The sequence below is a fragment of the Anas platyrhynchos genome, chromosome Z, assembly GCF_047663525.1.
Source record: "Anas platyrhynchos isolate ZD024472 breed Pekin duck chromosome Z, IASCAAS_PekinDuck_T2T, whole genome shotgun sequence".
Classification (NCBI taxonomy): domain Eukaryota; kingdom Metazoa; phylum Chordata; class Aves; order Anseriformes; family Anatidae; genus Anas; species Anas platyrhynchos.
In genome coordinates this window covers 18,832,518-18,853,004 of record NC_092621.1, presented here as the reverse complement: position 1 = coordinate 18,853,004, position 20,487 = coordinate 18,832,518, and the positions used below count along the sequence as shown (strand labels likewise).

The window sequence follows — 20,487 nt, the reverse complement described above, 5'->3', positions numbered from 1 at the left end:
CCTTGTCATCCTTCCCCTGCTCCTTCCTGAAAACTCCCTCTGCACTTGCACTCCCCAAGGAGCACCCCTCTTCTGCTTTCACGAAATGCAGTTTCTGCTCTCCTGCTTTCTGAAGCTGGCCAGGGAAGGCGTGAAGGGGCAGTTGCTGCTCACTGCAACGTAAAGGAGGAGTGGGTAATTGTGGCAGCGGCAGCAAATTGAGCCACTCGGTGGCGGTCACTCAACTGTTCACTCAGTCATGGTTTCGGCATACTTTCATGATTCGTGTGCCATGAACGTGAAGGTGAAAGAAGTCCTGTCCTCTCTCTCCTTCCTCCAACCTGTGCACGTGGCTCAGCAGCCTCTCGCGGGAGGAGGCAGCCCTGGGGCAGAGCACACAGCCTTCCGACCTGCTGCATGTCCCTTCCTCTTCATGCACTGCTCCTTGGAAATGCGGGGGTGTAATAATCACCAGAGTTTAAATGTTGCTTTTGTAATGTATTTTTTATTCCTTTTTGCTAGCTGGCTTGCCTTTTGCAATTCTCAATTCAAGACGTATCCCCTTCCAGAGAGGATTTTTCTGTAGTGACGAATCCATCCAGTATCCATACAAAGAGGACACCATTTCTTATAAGTTGTTAGCAGGAATAATTGTTCCTTTCAGTATAATTGTTGTAAGTTAAACTTTTTTTTTTCATTGCATTTTGATTTCAATGGGGGTGGGAAGGAGGGGCAGTCTGTAATACAGATTTCTAAAACATTTTTCTATAGGATTTCTCAAACTTTAAAGTAATGCCCTTAGCTTTGCTGCTAAGGCAGGAGAAATGGTTTTCTGGTAAGGATAACTAAAAAGTTTTCATTTGAAGCCAAACAAATATAAGTGAAGAACAGGAAAAGAGCACCACTGAACTATAGTGGCATATTTTGGTTTTTAGGTGACTTAATTCTACAGTTTTTGTAAGATATTTGTAAGATATGGGAATGAAGAGAGCTTTTATGGGTTAAGAATAAGACTCGTGTGTTAAATGTCTGTTTAAAGCTTTCCTCTTTTGGGAGCTACTGCTCAGGAGGCAAGTTATCATAACCTATAAAGTAAATATTTCTATTTGCCACAGAGCCACTGGAAATACACTGGAGGTAAAAAGTTCTGGAATAAGACAAAACATAATATTATGACTTCAAATCAGAACGTAGCACAACCATAGCTTTAGAACACAAAGAATAAGGAGCTAGGGAATTTTTTTTCCTGAACTTACTCTGAAGGTGAGAATAAAACAGTGTCCAGCTGTCTGAGTTAATGCTAGGTTTCATTTTGCTGCACCTAATGTGGTTCGGCTCTGCCCTGTGGGGAAGGGGACTGTCACCCCCTTACCTTCTCCTCACAGCTCATGCAAGAAGTGGCAGGACCATGCCATTGGGCATGGGTGGAGTGGAACGCTGGATCTCACCAGTTACTTTTTGTTTTATGTCTTGTGGGACTGTACTTAATTCCCGCAATGGCCCCTCAACAGGGGCTTCGTCTCTGTCTGGATCTACCAAAAAACTTCAGATTCCACTCACGCCTTTGTGCTGGGTGACATCAAATTTGACGGTAGCTACAATTTCAGCAGTGTTGAAACTTTTTATGCCAAACAAGATTTTTAGGTGTTTAACTCCTTATCCAGGAATATGTCAGAAATTAGAGCAGGATAATGAGCAGCTAAAGCAGAATGTCAGCTGGCTGTTTTTCTGGGCTAATGGATTAAAAGCAGGAAATATAGCAGTCTGAGTCTCTTGTATAGATACTGTAGGTATGGATTTTTATCGAGGTTCCAACATATAGGTCAACCTGTAGCTTACGTGTGCTCTTGAAGTGAATTTTTTATCCTTACCTGTAGAAGTGTGGGGTTGGAAACCAGAACTGACTTACTTTGTTTCCTTTTATTGGAAAAACTGTGCTTTAGAACATAAATGCAGCAGGTTTTTTAAATCCTCCCCCCCTTTATTTTACATGTTTATGCTCAAACCAGGCAGTCAGTATTGCCAAGGAGCAGCCATGCTGGATAACAGCTGAGGTCCATCTAGCTTATTTCAAGTCAGATGGTAGAAGCAAACATTGGTGTCTTAATGCCTATACAGATGACTGAAGACAAATGCTCTGAGCCCAGATACCACTGACATAACTTGTTTCTTTAATCGCCTCAGCTGGGATGAGTGGCCTTCCAACTTTTTCAGCCATGATCTTTAAAAGGGATTAGTTCTTTACTAGTCAATACATGGTCATGGCTGTGACGCTTCATTTCAGCTATCCTTGCTAAGAGGACACCCTGTGGGATGGGTAGGTTCTGTCTGAGAGCTTTGATTTCTGCTGTGCTTGAAATGTAACTTCAGCTTTAGTCCATGTTCCATTGTTTCTGTGTTTCAGTCCATGTTTTGGTAGCGTGCAGAACCCAAAAGCTATCAGTGTCATACCCTCATTGGCTTGTCTGCCTGCCTGAAGTGTGCAAAGCTACTAACAGCTGCCTCGTTTGCCCAGGTGCCAGTGTCTAATGACAGCCTTATTCGCTCAAGCTCTGCCTCTCTGGGGTTGTGGACATGTCACTCTCTCAAGTGACAGATGGAGCCATCATTTAATCCTTATAGGATTTCTAATGATACCTGCCTAACTGCATGCAGCCTTGCTTCCATTTTATCACCTGTATGAGGAGAGCCCTTCTGTATCCAGTGGGACTGGCTGGCTCATGCCCAGCCTCTCTGGTGTGGAGCATTAACTCTATCAAGTGAGGCTGAAGTTTTGTACGCTTAGTTTAAGAAAAATATGCTTTCTGCAAAAGACAGAAGTTATTGAAAAATAAAATTATATCTATTTTCTTATCAACATTTAATATATTTGTGATGCTTATACCTTGAAAGCCCTTGGTAATATTTGTCATTAACTTTTTTCTCCCCTAAAGATAACATTTTCTTGAGATATAGAGGTTTCTTTGCTTAAATAACTGGCCTTTCACATCTAGAAATCAAATTTTGATCCTTCAGAATAGTTTCTGGCTTCACCAAAAAAACCACCAAACTTTCTGACAGGAAAAAAAAAAAAGCCTAGTGGAAACAGCTAAAGAAGACTCGGTGTAGGATAAAACATAAAGCTAGAGGAAATGTTTCTGATCAGAGCCATGTTAAATAGTATGGTTGAATCTTCCTCTGAGAAGGCTTTGTTTTAGTAAATCTTAACAATCAGCATATTTGTATAAAGCTCAGCATAAAGCAGGGTAAGGCAAAATGTTCTTTTAACTTTATATAAAAATGTTTTTTAAAGCTTTATGAATGGTTACTACCAATTCCTGGGAAAATTAATTCTGGAGCCAAATCAATTTTTTTTTGAAACTACATAATGAAGTAGTAACAAGAGTAATCTTTTTCTCTCAAGTCACTGTCTTCCTTTAACTGTTGTCCTTCTTTTTCTTTCAGATAATCCTAGGAGAGACTCTCTCTGTCTTTTATAACAATTTGCACTCAAATTCATTTGTCAGAAATAACTACATAGCCACTATTTACAAAGCCATTGGGACCTTCATTTTTGGAGCAGCTGCTAGCCAGTCGCTGACGGACATTGCCAAGTATGCCATAGGCAGATTGCGCCCTCACTTCCTCGCTGTGTGCCAGCCTGACTGGACGCGGATCAACTGCAGTCTGGGTTACATTGAGAACTTCCCTTGCCAAGGAGAAAAGGCAAAAATCAATGAGGGAAGGTGAGTGACTAACAACCTCGTAGACCCGGCTGTGAGACACGTTGCTTAGCCTGGAAAGCCTTGGGGTGGTGGGTTTGGAGTCTGCTGCATGCTTTGTGCTTCTGCTAGGGTAAACTTGTGATGAATTCACAAAACCAGGGTTTGACACTAGAATCTTTTTCTACTTTGTGGAAATCAGTTTTATTGATATACAGAAGAATGTGTAAATTACTACATACTTAGTTCCATTTTCTAACAGAAATGGGAGATGCACACAACTTTGTCTGGCTTCTGTTTCTAAAATGTCCGCAGAACCTAGCGAGGAGAAGAACTTGAAATCTCCTTCAAGAAAGAGTGTGGAATAGCAAGGAAAAATAGTTCAGGCTTAGGATGGAAGCTAATCAAAATTGAGTATATCCATTTAGAAAATATGGAGGACTGTTAAAGGAATAGATCAATTCAGTTTTATCATTATTAGTCACCTCACTTCCTTTAATACTTAACTGATGTTTCTTTGTTACCTTGCTGAAATTGAACTAAAAAGGGGGAAGCATCTGACACACCTCACATTTATGACTGGTATAAACAACGATGTTTGAGTACTGTTGGAAATGCTAAAGCAGGTTCAGAATAACTTCTGTAGCATGTCCGCTACGGATCTTCCAGTAGCATACACGATATTCTTAGCAGTATTATTCTTCAGTAGCAGCCATAGGAACATGCTGCGTGTTGATTTAATCTAAGGACCAGATGTAGTTTCAAGCCATGCACAGTAGGTGCTTAAAGGTTTCAGGAGCAGCTTGTTTCAGAGAGCTGTTGGTAACACAGGAGAAAGTGCACCAGAATTAAGTAGTGAGGCAGAATAGTAAGTAATCTTAAAATGAGCAGAACTTCATACAGGTACTACGTAGACAAATCAGGGGTTGTCCAGTGGGAGTTTTAAGTAGAAGAGTATGCTTCATGCACAGCTTTTTTATTATTATTAATGGCCTTGTTTGTGCTCAGAAGGCTTCATTTATTTACTCTGAGCTACTCTAGACACTGATTGCTGCATGAACTTCTCTTGCCTGTGAGTAGCCCCACAGAGTTAAGAATATCCACTAATAAGATATATCTTCCGAATTTCAGTTCCAGGAAATAGAACTTGTAGTGGCCACTTCCTGTGTGACTGTCAGCCTCAGCTTGGAAGAAGTCAGATTAAAAAGCAGAATTTTTGTTAAGTATATCAAGCGAAGAATTTCTAAATAGCGTGTTTCTCCGACTCCTTGCCCCACCTCTCTGAAACAAGAGCACTAAAAAAAAACACCCACAAACCAACAAACGAGCCTGCAACAAACCTTAGTCCTTTGTTAGCACTTAATTTACTAGCAAAGTCAAGCCTGATTAGAAATGAAGCAAGATCTTGGCAGGATGTGTGGTTTGGTATTTTTGTCTTGGTATTTTGTCAGCTTCGCAAATTTTATGCGGTAAGTTAGTAGAATTAATTGCCAGAAATGAATTCTTTTGAGATTAAAAGAAGATAAAGATCTATTTACCCCTACATGCATTTATAAATTACTTTTACATTGCATATAGTATTGTGGCAAGGAGGGGAAGTCTTTGAATATTACACACTGTTGGAATATCACAAAGCTACATTCTTTTGATCCTCTCAATCTGAGCTGGTTTTGTAGGTATAAAATGTTGTTAACTTTTTCACTTCAACTCACTAAATGTGCTATTTCGTTTTATTCTTCTATTGTGCAAAAAGCAAGAAGGTACTTGTCTAAGTTTTTGCACAAAATGGGTCTCTTAAGCTGTACTTTCTCAGGTGTTTGTGGAACAGAATGGCATTGACGAACCAGTGGGGTCAAAAATCAACTTTGCTAGAGGTGTGAGTCTTCAGTATAATTTCTGCATGAGTCTGAAAGGACTCTCAAATGTAAAGCATAAAAGGAGACAACATTAACTGATTGTAATGCCTGAAATGGTGCTGAGATATTTTTTCATGATTTAGGGGGAGGATTGTCTGTTGTTTTAGGAACACCTTAACTTCTTAGAGGAGACTAAGGTCTTGTGTAATGTGATCCTAGATGAGGTGCTGTCCTGATTTTTGTCTGGGATAGAGTTAATTTTCTTCCTAGTCATTGCTATGGTGCAGCATTTTGGATTTGGGATGAGAATAACCCTGATAACACACAGATGTGTTAGCTGTTGCAGAGCAGTGTCACACAGAGCCCAGGATGTTTCAGCTCCTCGTGCTGCCCTGCCAGTGAGGGGGCTGGGGTGCCCCAGGAGCTGGGAGAGGACACAGCCAGGACAGCTGGCCAGAGGGATGTCCCATGCCTTATTGCTAAGCATGATGCCATCTGAACTGGGAGGAGCTGGCTGGGGGGTGCTGCTGCTCAGGGACAGGCAGGGCACTGGTTGGTGGCTGGTGAGCAGTTGCATTGTGCATCACTTGCTTTGTGTATTCTGTTATTGTTGTTATTAGTAGCAGTCTTTATTATATTTGTTTCCCTTCATTTTCTGGCCTATTACACCGTCTTTATCTCAACCTACAAGTTCTTACCTTTTTTTTTTTTTTTTTTTTTTTTCCAGTTCTCTTCTCTGTCCCCCTGTTAGGTGGGGGGAATGCACAAGACATAACAGGTCCGACCAGAGCTTTTTAGAGCAAACTTAGTATAAGTGTTACATTAGTTTAATGGTTGCTGGTCACAATAATGATGTGCTTGCCCTTGCAGCTGTGCTTGTTGCCAGAATTCTTGGGTAACACCTTACCTGCTGTCTAAGCTCCCTGTTATGCTGTTCATCACTTCTGGGAGCTGGTTTAAGGTTGTAATTTTGCTGTTCTGTGTAACGCTGGCTTATGATATGATAGGATTATGGGCTGTGAGACTAATCTCGTATTTGTACTCAGGAGCACCAGCAGTGTCCAGAAAGATGCAGCAACAGAATAGTTCACTTGCTGTTTCCCAAAGAAATTGGGCCTGACCTCTGAGAGTGGTTTGTATTCTGCAGGCAGGCGCTCTCACACCTGAGGGTTGATAAGCCACCAAAGGTAAAGGGAGCTTGGCAATGAGTTTCCCAAGAATTTGGAGGACATTGATAAGCTCTTGAGCGGTAACTGAAAGGTGAATTTCTGTATCAATTAGGTGTTATTAGAGGTAGAGTTAACTACCATTTGCCTTCACATTTGCATAAAATAAACATGCAATTAGAAGTACGGAGAGAGTGAAGACAAGGCAAACGTCACATACAAAATCATAGGTTCTGAACTGAGCACACCATTCCTGGGTTGTGACAGAGCTTGAGGTAGTTCTGGAATATTTTCAGAGATTCATGCTCAGTTATACAGCCAAAGACATATCTAATCTTTATTTACTGTTTCTTCCTTAAATGATACCAGGAAAACCACTTCCAGGGTGAAAAATCCATGGTGTGCTTAAATTATGCATCTTGGGCTGTTCTATTCTGTCCTTCTTTGATCCCCTGAACTCCAACTATAAAATATTTCCTCTGTGTGTGTGTTAGTGTGAAAGTAAAGCAATGGACTTTTGCTTGGTTGTTTACACTGGTAAAGTAGCAATGGATTTTGGTGAGTTTCAGTAAGGTTTTCCTCTCAAACCTGAACCTGATTAAGTTAATTCTTGTTGATTTCAGTATCTTGTTTACTCTGAAAAGTCCTCTTCAGCTTTAGATAGCCTTAGCTTCTCCTTGACAAATTTGTAGTGTATGTAGTGTACAAAAAGTAGTACTTTTTGTAGTGTATTTTTGTAGTGTAGTGTATTTTTGTAGTACTGGAAGTTTGCACTTCCAGTACTACCGGCAGTTAAACCAAGCTGAGGATCACAATAACAGTTGTGTGCTTAGTAAATCTCATTCGTATTTGTTGAAAGCTGCACATAAGAGTTGAGATATATTGCATGAAAGTATATAGTATTTCCGGATCTCTAAAATACGTATGGGAATAGCTACTTTAAAAATTTCTAGTTAAATTGAAAACTATTAGTGTTTGAAATCAGTGTTCTTTCCTACCTGTTTGTAGGATAGCCCTTTCTTCAGGCTTTCTCTGGCATTTAATTTAAGCTAGATAAGGAAGCTGGTATGAGCTAATTCACAACAGTTTTCTGAGTGAATGATTCATACAGAGCTGTATTCTGAAGCTTTTTTAAAGGTATTGCTATGCTTAATTCCCAGTAGTCATGTGCAGAGCTTCTAATACTTACATTCAAATAGAAGGTTACAAAGAATAACTAAATAGGGTGCTTGGCATACGAAGGGGATTTTTTTTCCCTTTGGTGTCAAAAACAGTAAAATTTTCTTTAGTCAATGACATACATAACCTGGGTGAGTAAGGCTTATGGATTTTTAAATGTAATTGCACTGTGGAGGAGGGCACTGCATCATGTTGGTTCTTTATTGGGAGGCACTGCTTGTTTTAATGTTTTAGGAAATTAAGTCTCAAAGAAAAAAGCAAGTTGTTCTCCTGTCACTGGAGCTAGTAATTATCATATTACTTCGTATATTTCTGTATATACTGTAATGCTGCTAAATTGCCTTTCAGGTACTTTCTTTAGGATATGTAAAGGCAGTGACTTGCCTAAAGGCCATCTTATCTTTCAACTCTGGCGAAGTAAGGCCCGGTAGGATGGAGTAGGTATGCTGGGCTGTGAACATGGTATGGGGGGGAAGTGAGTGAGCAGTCTGTGCTGTTCTCAGATATCTCTGGATTCTTTTGCAGCTTTCCTTTTTTGTTCAATTTTTTCCTTCTCTTCTGGCTTGCTACAACTTTTACCTGGCTTTGAGTTGGTTTCCAAGATACCTGAATTCCTCAGAGGAGTACGCATTGAGGACTCAAAGGACAGATTATGACTTCTTCATTCCTTGCTGGTTGCAAGGCTCACTTCTCAAACCAGTCCGCTCTAACTCGTCTGTGGCAGACTGTCCTTGCGTCCTGCTGGTTAGCTTCCTTGTATTGGAAGGAGTTAATAGAAACCACAGATATTCACCAGCAGGAGATGTGGATGAGTATTTTACTGGCCTCTCAAGTATATTTTATTGTACTTGCTGGTTCAGCCTGTCTGAAATGAGTTTGTAAGCGTGAATGTCTGGTGTAGTAATGAACACAAAGTGCTTCTGTTTTCTTCTAGTATATGAATTATGGAACCCTCAAAAAACCACCCTCAGAACAAAAAACTACTTTATTATTAAGTGTATTTAACACTTGGTTGCTCTTGCAAAAAATTTGAGGCTTCTGCTAGGGGTAAAAGGGAAACTTCAGAAGTTATTGTGCTTAGACGTATGGTGCTTTGTGGCTTCAGGGTGGTGGCCTTCTAACTGTGTTGTCAGATTGCAGTGACACCTTGAGTGAAGATGTTAACTGGTTGCTTCTGGCGCCTTTTGGCAGTCAGGAGCTGCTAATTGCATTTTGATTGCCTTTGTGCAGAAGAGCATTGGTAACCCCTAGGTAACAGGATCTGGAATCCAGCAGACAAGTTTGATCAGGACAGCTGAACATGGAAAAGGTTGGTCTTTTAACTGAGTATCGCTTTAGGCTAAGAATAGGTATTGTTTCTTGCATGTAGTGTCCAATCCCAAAGACAGAATGTATACCTTACACAAAGCTTCTTGCAATACTCTTTGGAAGGTGGGAAATTAGTGTGGCTATGGGCTTTTCTTTCAATTTTTTATCCCTTCTTTCTACAAGCCAGTAAAATCTCCAAATATATTTAGAAACAAAGCACACACAAAGAAAACAAAGAACTTACGGTATCAAAAAGCTGTGTGCAATCTAAAGAACACTTTAAATTCTTGAACAATGTAGCAGGTGCTATATATACAGTTTACAGTATTTTTAGATTTTAATTGAAGATTATGCTGTCAGTCCTGTGTATCATGTTAAACTTGGCAGCACAAACAGCACATTTAAGCCTTGTAGAAAGGTCAGGTGTATTGAATCTGATGCTATTTAGGCTTACATGTTATCCACAAAGTGTTAAGAATAAACGATGTAGCACAAAATATGCAGTACTACTACTCTGCCTTCTGAATTGGATCACAGGGAAAATGATAGGCTATGAAGGTAAGAAAAGTAAGTTCTAGTTACAGCCGGTGTAAATGATGTCTCCCTAGAACTTCAAATTTAAATTATACTTTTTTCCCTTGAATTTACTGTTTTTTAAAAATCACTTCCTGCAAAAATGTAGAAGGAAAAGTCTGTAACACCAAAAACCAACAAGGAGTGTGAAACAGTGTTGCTAATGTTACTCTGAATTTACAACCTTTGAAAGCAAAGAGCCTCTAACTGGCATGCTTGTTCTACTTCATCAGTTTTCTCACCTGTTCAGTGTACCTGATCTGCTTGCTGTGCCAGAGTGGTCACAAAAATCTCTGAGATCTATACAGGACTAATCAATTTAGTGAATAGAAGCTTAAGAGATCATCCCAAACTATGAAGAATACCTGGCAACTGGTTTATGAAGTTAATGCAATTCTGTATTTTGGATGTAGAAAATTATTTTGCGTATTTTAGTAGGACCATTTTTGTGAATGACAGTGTAAACTTTTTTCTGAGGGTAAAATCTCACCTAAAGTACTGTCACTTCAGAAAATGAACGTGCTGGCTTCTTTTAAAAGCTGAAAAACTCTGCCATTTAAATTATACGTTAGAGATCTGTCTTTATAAAGTAATATGGATCCTTGTCTTCTGAAGCTTTCACTGAATTTTAGCTGTTGAATTCAGCACTTCAGCTCCATCCTTGGCCTTCTGAATTCCTTTGCAGCATGCTTGGGTGATGCATCAATACTTGTCCTGGGTAGGCAGTCCATTTATATCTCGTGATTTTTTTCTGTCTGAATTTAAATGGTGCTCACTGAATCAGGATGGCCTTTTGCTATTCCTACTTGTTTCCTTGCACAAGGGCGTGGGATGCTCTGGTGCTGTGAGGTTGTCTCTGCATTCCTAATGTCTCCTGGCTGCTGCATGCAGTGATGCTGATGTGTCCAACTAGTTCAGCCTTGCTGCTGAGTAATAGATTCAGCAAAGCACCTTTCTTGTTTGGCCTGTCCAGCAGCAGTGTCAAAACAAAAAAAAAAAAAGAAAGCTGTTGAGTTGCTTGTACCCTGCCACGTTGCTCTTCCAGCAGATTTTGAGGCTGATGAAATTCCCTGGCAAAGGAGCAAAAAAGTTCCCTGAGCGAAGCCCTTCTGGATATGAAGCATCTGGGTTCCTATGCCTCTGATCCTTACAGGACTTTGAAAATGTTTGCTAGTTGCCTGGTTGGACTAGTGGGTTCTGAGATGTCTTGGGTTTGGTATTTTGTATCTAACGCTAAATTCCTTATTAAGCCTCAAAAGAAGACTTCAGCAACTCTTCACCTTTCCTCACTCTTAGGAAAGAGTTGATCACTGGCATCTAAATATCTGAGCAAGCTTCCTATTTGAGATGCTCTCATGACTTTGCTTTTCCTTTTGTGTGTCTCCAGCTGTGCACCTACCTTATGGAGAGTTGTAAAAGGAGAAGGCCTAACACATGGAGTGGTTTCCTGAGCCCTTTGATTTATTAGCTTTTACTCATATACTGAGCTCTTGGTTAAGGTATAGATTTGGAGGTGTCCCAGTCATCTTCTTCCGTACACCGTCTGCATTTGGGATGGATTATTTCTGTTCTCTTAAAGAGAGATGGAGCAAAAGGGGGTTTGTCTTGTTTATGCGTTCAATGTGTTTTGAACTGGATTTCATAATTGCCAGATGTGTCCTTTCGTGATGAAACTTTGTTGTCCTGGTGGATTGCATCTGAAAAATCCGGATTGAATTTCAAACCTAGGTAACTGCTGGGCTCTTTTTTTTTTTTTTTTTATTATATATGTACCCATCTATGTATACATACACATACCTAGTTTGCTCGAATGCAGTTCAAAAACTTTAAAATTTTTGAAACTTATGAAATTAGCAATAATATTTCAAAGCAATTTGAGAGTTGCAGACGGAGATGGTTCAGATTTCTGAATGCTGAGAATGAAGGGGTCAGTATTTAGGAGCCAGAGATGCATACAGCAAGGAACTTGCTCTTCCTTGTAGCCTTAAAAATGGAGAAAGCAGAGGTACTGCACACATGTGGCAGTGCACTGTCGTCATCATATAAACCAAGCTGCTTTCTTCATTCCAGGGCTGTAAACATTGCCATGCTGTTGGTATGAGATACGGAACAGTTGCTTCCCTTCTGCAGATGGGAAGGCATAAACATAACCTGCTCGTCCTTGGTAAACACTGCAACTGTGGGAACAGGCAGTGGGCATTCAGCTCCTTTGCTGGAAAGTTGTGAGAATGTAATTGTAAACAGTCTTTTGACAGACTAGTCCTTCAAGCAAAAAAAAAAAAAAAAAAAAAAAGTTGTGGTTGCAGGTTCCTAACTAACCAACTAAGTGCATGTGTGTAATATGCAGATGCATAAAGAGTGTCTTGCATAACCTCTGCTTCTGTGCAAACAGAAGGTAGTGCAGGTGATCTGTCAATGAGTAAGGACAGTGCTGAACTGATTCTGCACAGAATTGTTGCCATATTTCTGCTGTGCACACTGAAAGTGCTCTAAGACTCTTTTTTTTTTTTTTGTAGTTGAATCTGAAGTCTCGTTGGAAAGCAGTTCTGAGCACCTGTTAGCTTTTTCAGAGTTCTTTTTAGTTTTCAGGAAACTTATTCAAACTAGAACAAAACATTTATTTTCAGCAATTGTTCCCGAAATCTGCGCTCTCCCTTAACAGAGTGGTTGAATATAGAGGAGAGGGGGAAGGGAGCAGTGTTGTAGGTACTTAAAAGATGAACTGGACACCAGCACGCTTGTTTAGGCTGCTAATGCCCCACCTCTTACAGCAGTGCTAAACTTGGTGGCAGTGAGCAGTGCAGTTTGTTGGCGTACTCTCTGGGTTTACCACTGGTTAAACTAGTTCCCATCAGCACACCTTCTTGTACAGTGTGAAGTTCACCCCCACATGTAATTGTCCTGGGTGTGTGCTAAAGGGCTCTTAGCCTGCCTGCTCAGGCTTTCTGTGCTCACTCCAAGCTCTTCTGGATGTGTTTTTTGTTGCATTTTAGATGAGCAGTTCAAGTTTCTCCTGGTATTCTAACTACTGACTTCTAAACATTTTTGTCAGTTTAAAAAAAAATAAAAAGGGAATGGTGATGGGCTGGGATCTGTAAGGTCAGAGTCCTGGGTTTGGAGGAACAGGAAAACCTGATGACTGTGCAGATCCAAGCAGCTGTCCTTGCTGGCTTATTCTTCAGCTCACTGAACTGAACGCACACACGCAACTAAAACCTTTGAACCTTAGGTGGTAAATATTAAGCCATGCTGCACTAATCAAGCTACTTGAAAGGCTCTCTGTGCAATCTGAACTCTGTTAGACTCAAAAGAGGACTTGAGGCTAGCAGGGATGCCTGTGTGTGAGAAAAGCTTTCTCTATAAAGTTCAGTTTACCATAGGATTGTTGAAGGTCTCTAATTTCAGTCTGTCACTTTGCTGCATTTGTGGTAACAGATAACACAGCTGTGAAGGTTCATAACTATAATTGTATTACTAATGTACTGATTTATATCACAACTCAGATGTCTGTGGAAAAAAACAGTTCCCTACTTCAGTTGATATATTGCTGTCATGCTGCCTGCACTCAGAACAAGATGTGTAGTCTGCCATTGCAAACAAAATGTAATCTTCAAAGAAGTCTTTAGGAAATTAGAGCTGACTGTTTTGACCTCGATAATTTATTTCAGCACAATTGCCAAGGTGGTGCCCTTGACTAATCATTTGCCAGGAATTTTACTTTAGCTTTGTTTAGAGTTGTCTGTTTGAGCCCTTTCACAGGCAGTGCACATGCGTGCCAGTGAGTGTGGTTAATTTCCTCAGAGCAGTTCCCAGGAGCTAAGTACCCATGTCAGACAGCTGGCATGGGGCTAAGCCTGCATAAAGGTTTGGTTGAACTTCAAAATAAAGGTGGAAACTTATATGTTGTCCCTTCTACGTAGGGAAAACTCCTTTAAAACTCATTGTTTAAAAAATAAAATAAAAATCGGACATAACTTGCTTGGATTTTAATCAGTATTGTTTTTTTTTTTTCCTGTGTCATTAGATAGCCTTTGCAGTTGATTTGCTCTGGATTTTGTTAAACATAACCCAAAAGACTGGACATTTGCTTCACACTAACCTGTCTTTATTACACAATTGTTCCTAGTTTTCATAGTTCTCTCTTGGTACTGGTGGTATTTCTAAGATGAAGCACTATTGTGTGTTAAAATAATGTTATACTGGAATATTTCATAAAAGCTTTGTTTTGAAACTAAGCTTTGTGGAAAAAAAACAAAATGCACTTACTCATTCAAACATAACTAAATAGTTTACTTATCTAATCTGGCAGTTTCCACTAACATCATGAATCAGAAATGCCTCTAGAGTTTATACAGACTTGTTAACTACACGTTTGCTTGGGTACTACTGGTATGTTGTGTATAGCAATCTGATTATTTCTGTTACAGAGCTTTTAACCTATGAGCTGTTACACTGTCACTGCGCGGAAGCTTAAAGGTTCAGGAGTTTTCATCAGAACCTATTCAGTATGTTTCACTTCTGGAAAGATGCCTGCCAAAACGTTCTGAAGAAGTCTGGATACCAAAGCAGTTGAAAGGTTGAATGGACTGGATGCCAGATACATTTTTGCTATTAATCAAATGATGCAACCGTTCCCTTTAGCACTGGTTCTCACCCCTTTGTCATTACTGTTAGCCAAGATGCAGCACGGCTGATTTGTGAACGCATCCAGTCCTATCCAAATAATCCTCCACTCCTGAGAGCTGGAGCCTAAATCAGGGTACCCACACTTAACGCTTGTGGGAAGGTTACATGGAAGGAAAACACTGAAATATGGTGGTCAGTGAACCTCTTAAATAACTAAACTTCAGAAGTTGCTGCTGGTCCATGGTGAATGATGAAAGGGGGCTGTACTTGATCTAGAGAGCACAAAAAGCTGCCTCTCTAATAGAAATTAATTGTCAGCAGGGAGCACCGGGTCTGAAAGATAAACTTGCTGTAAGCAACTGAGAAGCAATTCTGCAGTCCGGATCAGATTTCTGATCTTCCATCTCTTTGTCCTGATGTGACTTGGCCCTTCTACGTGGTGATGGATAGCATTCATTTTCATAACTGAAAATATGGCTCCTCGCTCTTTACAGTTCTCAGAAATAGCTGTCCCTGCTGGTTTTGGTGTTAATTTGATCTGGGCATACAGTGCTCCACTGAATCACTGTGTGGCAGAGCCTGTATCTTTATTCCAAGGGCATCTCTTCCTATCTATTGGTCAAGTCGTGTAAGCTAAGGCACTGCATCTCATGTGCACCTGACCTGGTTTATTAAATGTGTTATTAGGCTTAAGAAGACACAAATGTCAGCCTGAAAAATATACTTACTTAAATTTTATCTGTTAGTTCAGTTACTTATTATCACCGTTCAGTTCATTAGCAATCAAAGTGTGTAGTTTGTGATGCTGATTTTTTTTTTTTGTAATTTAGCTATGGCTAATGGAGCAGGTAGACACATCTTATCCTTTGGCAGAACTTTGACTTGCACAGCCTATGCCCAAATCAATAGAAAGGGACTACTTCAAAATGGACATGAGCGTATCTGTATGTTGCTCAAAGCTCAAGCAGTACTGCAAGAAATCCACTTAGTGCTGACAGCTTTCTTGCCCCCTAATTGCTGAGGATTACAAACTTCGGGGTGGGGGGCGGACTGGAGATAAGGTTCTGCATGCTTTCCAGGTGCTTTGTTTCCAAAGCAGTTTGTTAAAGAGGGATCATTAATCAAATCTGTGATTTAACAGGGATTACTCTTTTTTTGTTCTCATTCCCTTTATGTAAAATGATGGTAACACTCCTTTGAGTGAGGAAAGTATGTGGATAACCTGTGCAGACATGGCTAATTGAACAGAGGCTTGTAATCTGATGCGTGTGAGAGCAAACCAGCCTTTAGAAATACTGGTTTGAGTCCCACTCAGTGTTTTCACTCTTTTTCCTGAGAGAATTATTATGAAAGAAGTAAACAAGGTTGCATTTTTTTTTCTGATTGGAGGAGGTAAACTAGAAATACAGGGGAAAACCAAATTTCCCTTTGGAAGTTAAGCTAAACTGAGTGTCAAAGTAAAACATAACACAGGAAAACTGGTGGTTTTGCAATGTGAGCATGGAATGCCATTCCCACATGCCAGTAGATTGGACTTGGTAATGCTGAATTCAGAGCGTACGTGCTTGTGCATGGTGAAAATGTTGGGAGTTTGAGTAACTTCTTGCTCCCTGGATGAAATGTTGAAGAGAGAATATTAGTCAGTTCAGGACGCAGGCGAATTTTTGCTCATTTGAAAAGAAAAAACAGCAGGCTAATAAAACTTCTTCTCTACTGGTTATCTTTACAGTAAAGTTCATTCTCCTGGTAGCCACCTGTACAAGCCACAATGACAGCTGCAGAACAGCTAGCTAACTAGAAATTGCCCAATTAGATTGTTCCACCAGTGTGTAATCTCTCTGTAAAAACAACAAGATCCATGCCTGCTTGCATGTGTTGTGCTATATTTCTCCAGTTCCCGGGGTGGTGGGTTAGTGGAACCCTATGCCAGCAGAGGTTTGAGTCTAAAAGCCTGCTTGACCTCAGTGAAGACGAGCCTCCTGACACTCAGAGCTGAGTGAAACCACTCCACGTTGTCCCTGACCTCAGGAAAAGGTTACTTTCTTCACCTGCCTCTTGCACTATCTGCAGGGCTTGTTGCAAAAGAATAATAGAGGTGGGGGAGAGAAGAAGGTGATTGCAAATTAGAAGGACTGCCTATTTCTTCCTCGAACCTGCTAGTTCTGTTTTTCGTCAATAGGACAGGCAGGGAACTTTCATTTGTGTAAGATAAGAAAACGGTGAAATTGCTCAGCTTTTTGAAGATGGGTAATCACACATTTTTCTTCTTACAAACCTAGTCTTGGCATGTTTTGTCTCAGTGCTGGCAAAGTTTGCTTAGTATCTGCCTCTACTTAAAGCAGAGCTGAGTGGCTCTGCTTTCCTGCCCCAAGTATGATTAGGGAATTGTACGAGACACTTAACAGAAATCTCACGTAGAAACACCTTTGTCAGTAAAATTGGGAAGACTGGCAGCTCTTTCCTCTGAATGTAATGCTCTGTACTTCAGTATGGATTTAACTACTGGCAGGGAAGGAAGAAGGTGGAGTAACTGTAAATAGTACCGTCTTTTGAAAATGGATTTCTGACTTAGTTATGGATGTTGTTAAATATACATGACTTGCTTGTGCAATTAATTGACCATTTCTTTGCAGTGAAGCGCAAAGTACTCAGAACTTTCAGTCCTCACTGATATCCTTGGAACTTGTTCTTGTAGAAGTCCAACACCTCGAGAAGAGAGTGGGGTCTGTGAAAACATGTTGATTGCTGAATGCAGAGCTGGTTGTCTTTAAAGAATGTAGTGTTCAGCTTGTGTGTAGGACTATCACTTTATTAAACCAGGTCCTTAGTGTGTTAATTCTAGGAATAATTCCCTGCCAAGCGTGCAGAGCTGTCTGGCACACTTGAAATGGACGTGCTGGCCTGCAGTTCCGTTGGACACTTTATTCCCCACCAGATCAATGAAATCTGTAACGTGAATGTCAAGGGAAGCTTTGAGTCAGATGTGAAGAATCTGGAGAACCTGAGGATAGAAGAGTTTTTGCAGGCTAATCCAGTGGGTGATTGTTTTTGTGTTGATGATATAGAAACAGGCATAATGTTTTGTCGGATATCCTGTTTTCTGTTCAGAAATATTACCATACAAAATCCAACAGTTAAGCTGAGACAATACCCATAGCCAAGTCTCTCTCATGTTTTTGTGGCACAAGATAGCCTTGCTTCTGGGCTATTCCATTTTACTGTCACTTCTAAATCTTTTAAAAGATTTTTAACTTCTTGCTGTTTAATATTTCATTGTCTTGTACTTATCCAACTCTTTCCTAATCTCTTGCTTCACGAAGGCTATTAATTCTTCTATCAGACTCTTGCAGAGAAGTGCACTTTGCTTAATGCTTCTGCACCTTCAGTAGTTCTTACAAGCATATAAGAAGCCACACTTTTAAGAGCAGTTTAAACAGACTGTTAAGCTGTTTAAATGAAGAAAGGTTAGCAGTTTATTTTGTGTGCTGAAAGTAGGTAGTGACTCTGCTTGGGAGCAGGTAAAAATGCAATACAACTTTCACAAGTCAAAATCCAAACTCTAATGTTTTGAGAGAGTTGGGGGTTTGTGTTTGTCTCCCACCTCTGACTTGTTTCTGTCTCTTGGGAAGACTTTTCTTGTTTGCCTTTCTGTATTTCTGTCAACATTGTAAAGACCTTAGCAAATTTGCGGACATGGCTCTGTGCAGCTCCTGTAGGTAATGCTGCTGGCTGAGATATTGCTACTGAGATAATTAGCCCCTTCCTTCATTAGCCAGATGTAGGGCTTAATAAAGTGCTGCCTATAGCACTTTATTTACAAATGTAATTTGATCTAGTACTCCGGTGTTCTTGGAACTAGTAAATTCTGATTTTATTTTTAATTATTTAATTTTAAATGCTGGCTCATGGCAATCATGCTGAGGAATAGTCAGGAAACTTTTGCATTGTTTCAGTTTAAAGATTTGAAAGAATATTAAGGTTTTTGTAATTAAAGTCTAGGGAAGTGTAGGGATGGCAGTAATACCAAAGAAATTTCACTGGGATTGCACAATGTACAAGTTGGATCAATATTTTGTCCCAGTTGTATTTCTGGCAATACTTCATGTGCTAAGCACAAAGTTTTAAGTCATGCACAGCATATTTATCTATTCCTAATGAGGCTGTACTTAAATTTTGTAATCTTCAACTTGGAACAAGACATTCTTAATGTTACATTAGCTGCTGGCATTCTTGGTTTTGGACATACCTAATAACATATTTAAAAGGGCATAGGGATTCCAAAATGAATGAAAAGAGTTGCATTTATTCCTGCTCTCATTCAACAACCTTCTGAATGCCTTCAGTTGGCAGTATGTTGCCCTAAGGAGTTGCAGGAAGTTTTGTCTTACGGACAAGTGATAGCCCCAAAGATAAAAATATTGGCACAGGGCTCAGGAATTCGTTTTTTTGGTTTTTTTTTTTTTTTTTTTTGAGTGCTCCTTTGTGGCTCAGACATGTCTGTCTGAAAGACAGCGCTTCCAAGTTCTTGTCATACAGGATTTCATAGCAGGCTTCTATCCAGAAATTAGCTGGTGAGGAGTTACGGGGCTAATGCAGTGGAGATGGTGAGACTGCAGTTTTGCTGCAGAACCTGGATTTGAATTTCAAGCATCTGAAGATAATGCTGTCAGTACAGTTTTTCTGAATTGGAAGTGTCTGTGGTATCTACATATACAAAATACTCATCTTGCTCTTTTCAGAGGGCTTGTTTAGGGTCTCTGAAGATGAAGGCTATTGATAGTGCTTTAAACCAAATGTAAACCAAGAACTCTTCCGGCCTACACAGGACACTTAGCATGCGTTTTTCTTTCCACTGTCTGATACAGTTTCTTAATACCGTGCATGCAAATTGAGTTTCCCTTGCGCATGAGATTGAAATACTCTCAAGAAGGCAATCAATTAGTGTTGAGTGTTGAACCCAATTATCTTACTGCACATCATTACTCTTGGTGGGAACAGCAGAGATGTTTCCTTCACCAGGGATTTCCCTTGATCCAGGCTCTCCAGCTGGCTCAGCTCCTGAAGTCGTGAGGTGGCAGAGGGCCACCATGGGAGCTATGAAAACTCTTTAAGTTGTCCTTGTTTGTGTATGTAAGATTTTAAGTGGGTTACACAGCTAAATCACACAGACGCCTGTCAGAGGCCTGGTGGAAAGCCTGTGAAATGGCCAAACAGTTGTAGGTTCTCTGCATGAGGTAGGAAAAAATAGTTGAAATATAATTTCATCTCTTGATTGAAGATTGAATCAGAAACCTCCTTCCATTTTACCAGCCCTTGTTGACAAAGAAGTGGCAGGGGTTTGTCCTGTGTATGGTTTGCCTCGGGTTTGGGAGTCCTGTCAGGCCTCTGCCATTACCCGTGGCCCCTGACGTGAGAGCCCTGTCAAGGCCCTCCTTGGTGTCCTGGGGCTGTCACTGTCCGCTGCCCACACCTCTCAGCCTAAAAGCTCCCTTTAGAAGAAGTTAGAGGCAATATTGCTACTTCTTAAATGAAATAACCGAGTATAAAACTGTTTCCATAAATGTGGGATGGAGTGTCATCTTTTGCACTTGGCTGGCTGGTGAACTGTCTTCCTGCCTGTCCCCTTCAGTGTGTCAGTGGTCAGTCTGTACGAAGTGGTATGTTTCACAAATATGTAGTATAAACATTTAAACATGAGCAGTCACTATCAGGCAATATTTAACAATATTCAACATTCATTTATGAGTATTCATTTTGGGTGAGTATGCCATTTGTTCTCATAACCATACTGTGACTATCAGATAGGCACTTTTAAATTGATGATATTTACACTTTCTTAGTTCTGGTATTTATCAAGAACACAACACAAATATACTGCTTTAATACACGCTTGATTTCTAGTTTTGAGGATGTGCTCACTTGCTAGTCAAGCTTTAGTCAAAAGACAGGCAGTTATTACCAGACGTCGAAATCAACTTAACATTGAAATAGGATAGTTTCTCAATAGTGAAATCAGCCCTCTTTTGTCAAAAACTGTCGTCAGATGTTAGTGATGACTTCTGTGCACAGATAGCATCCTTGAAGTAACAGCATGGGGAT

The 20,487-nt window shown here is 40.2% G+C and overlaps 1 protein-coding gene across 2 annotated transcripts in view; it reads left to right on the top strand.

Moving 5' to 3' along the window:
• PLPP1 (phospholipid phosphatase 1) overlaps positions 1-20,487 on the top strand; it is a 59,260-nt gene that overhangs the window by 24,738 nt on the left and 14,035 nt on the right. The window contains exons 2-3 of one of the 2 annotated variants that reach the window (XM_038169951.2): positions 502-653; positions 3,424-3,704. In XM_038169951.2, the coding sequence (XP_038025879.1) occupies positions 502-653; positions 3,424-3,704 (433 nt within the window). The remainder of the gene's footprint in view (positions 1-501; positions 654-3,423; positions 3,705-20,487) is intronic. The other variant, XM_038169950.2, reaches the window with a different exon arrangement.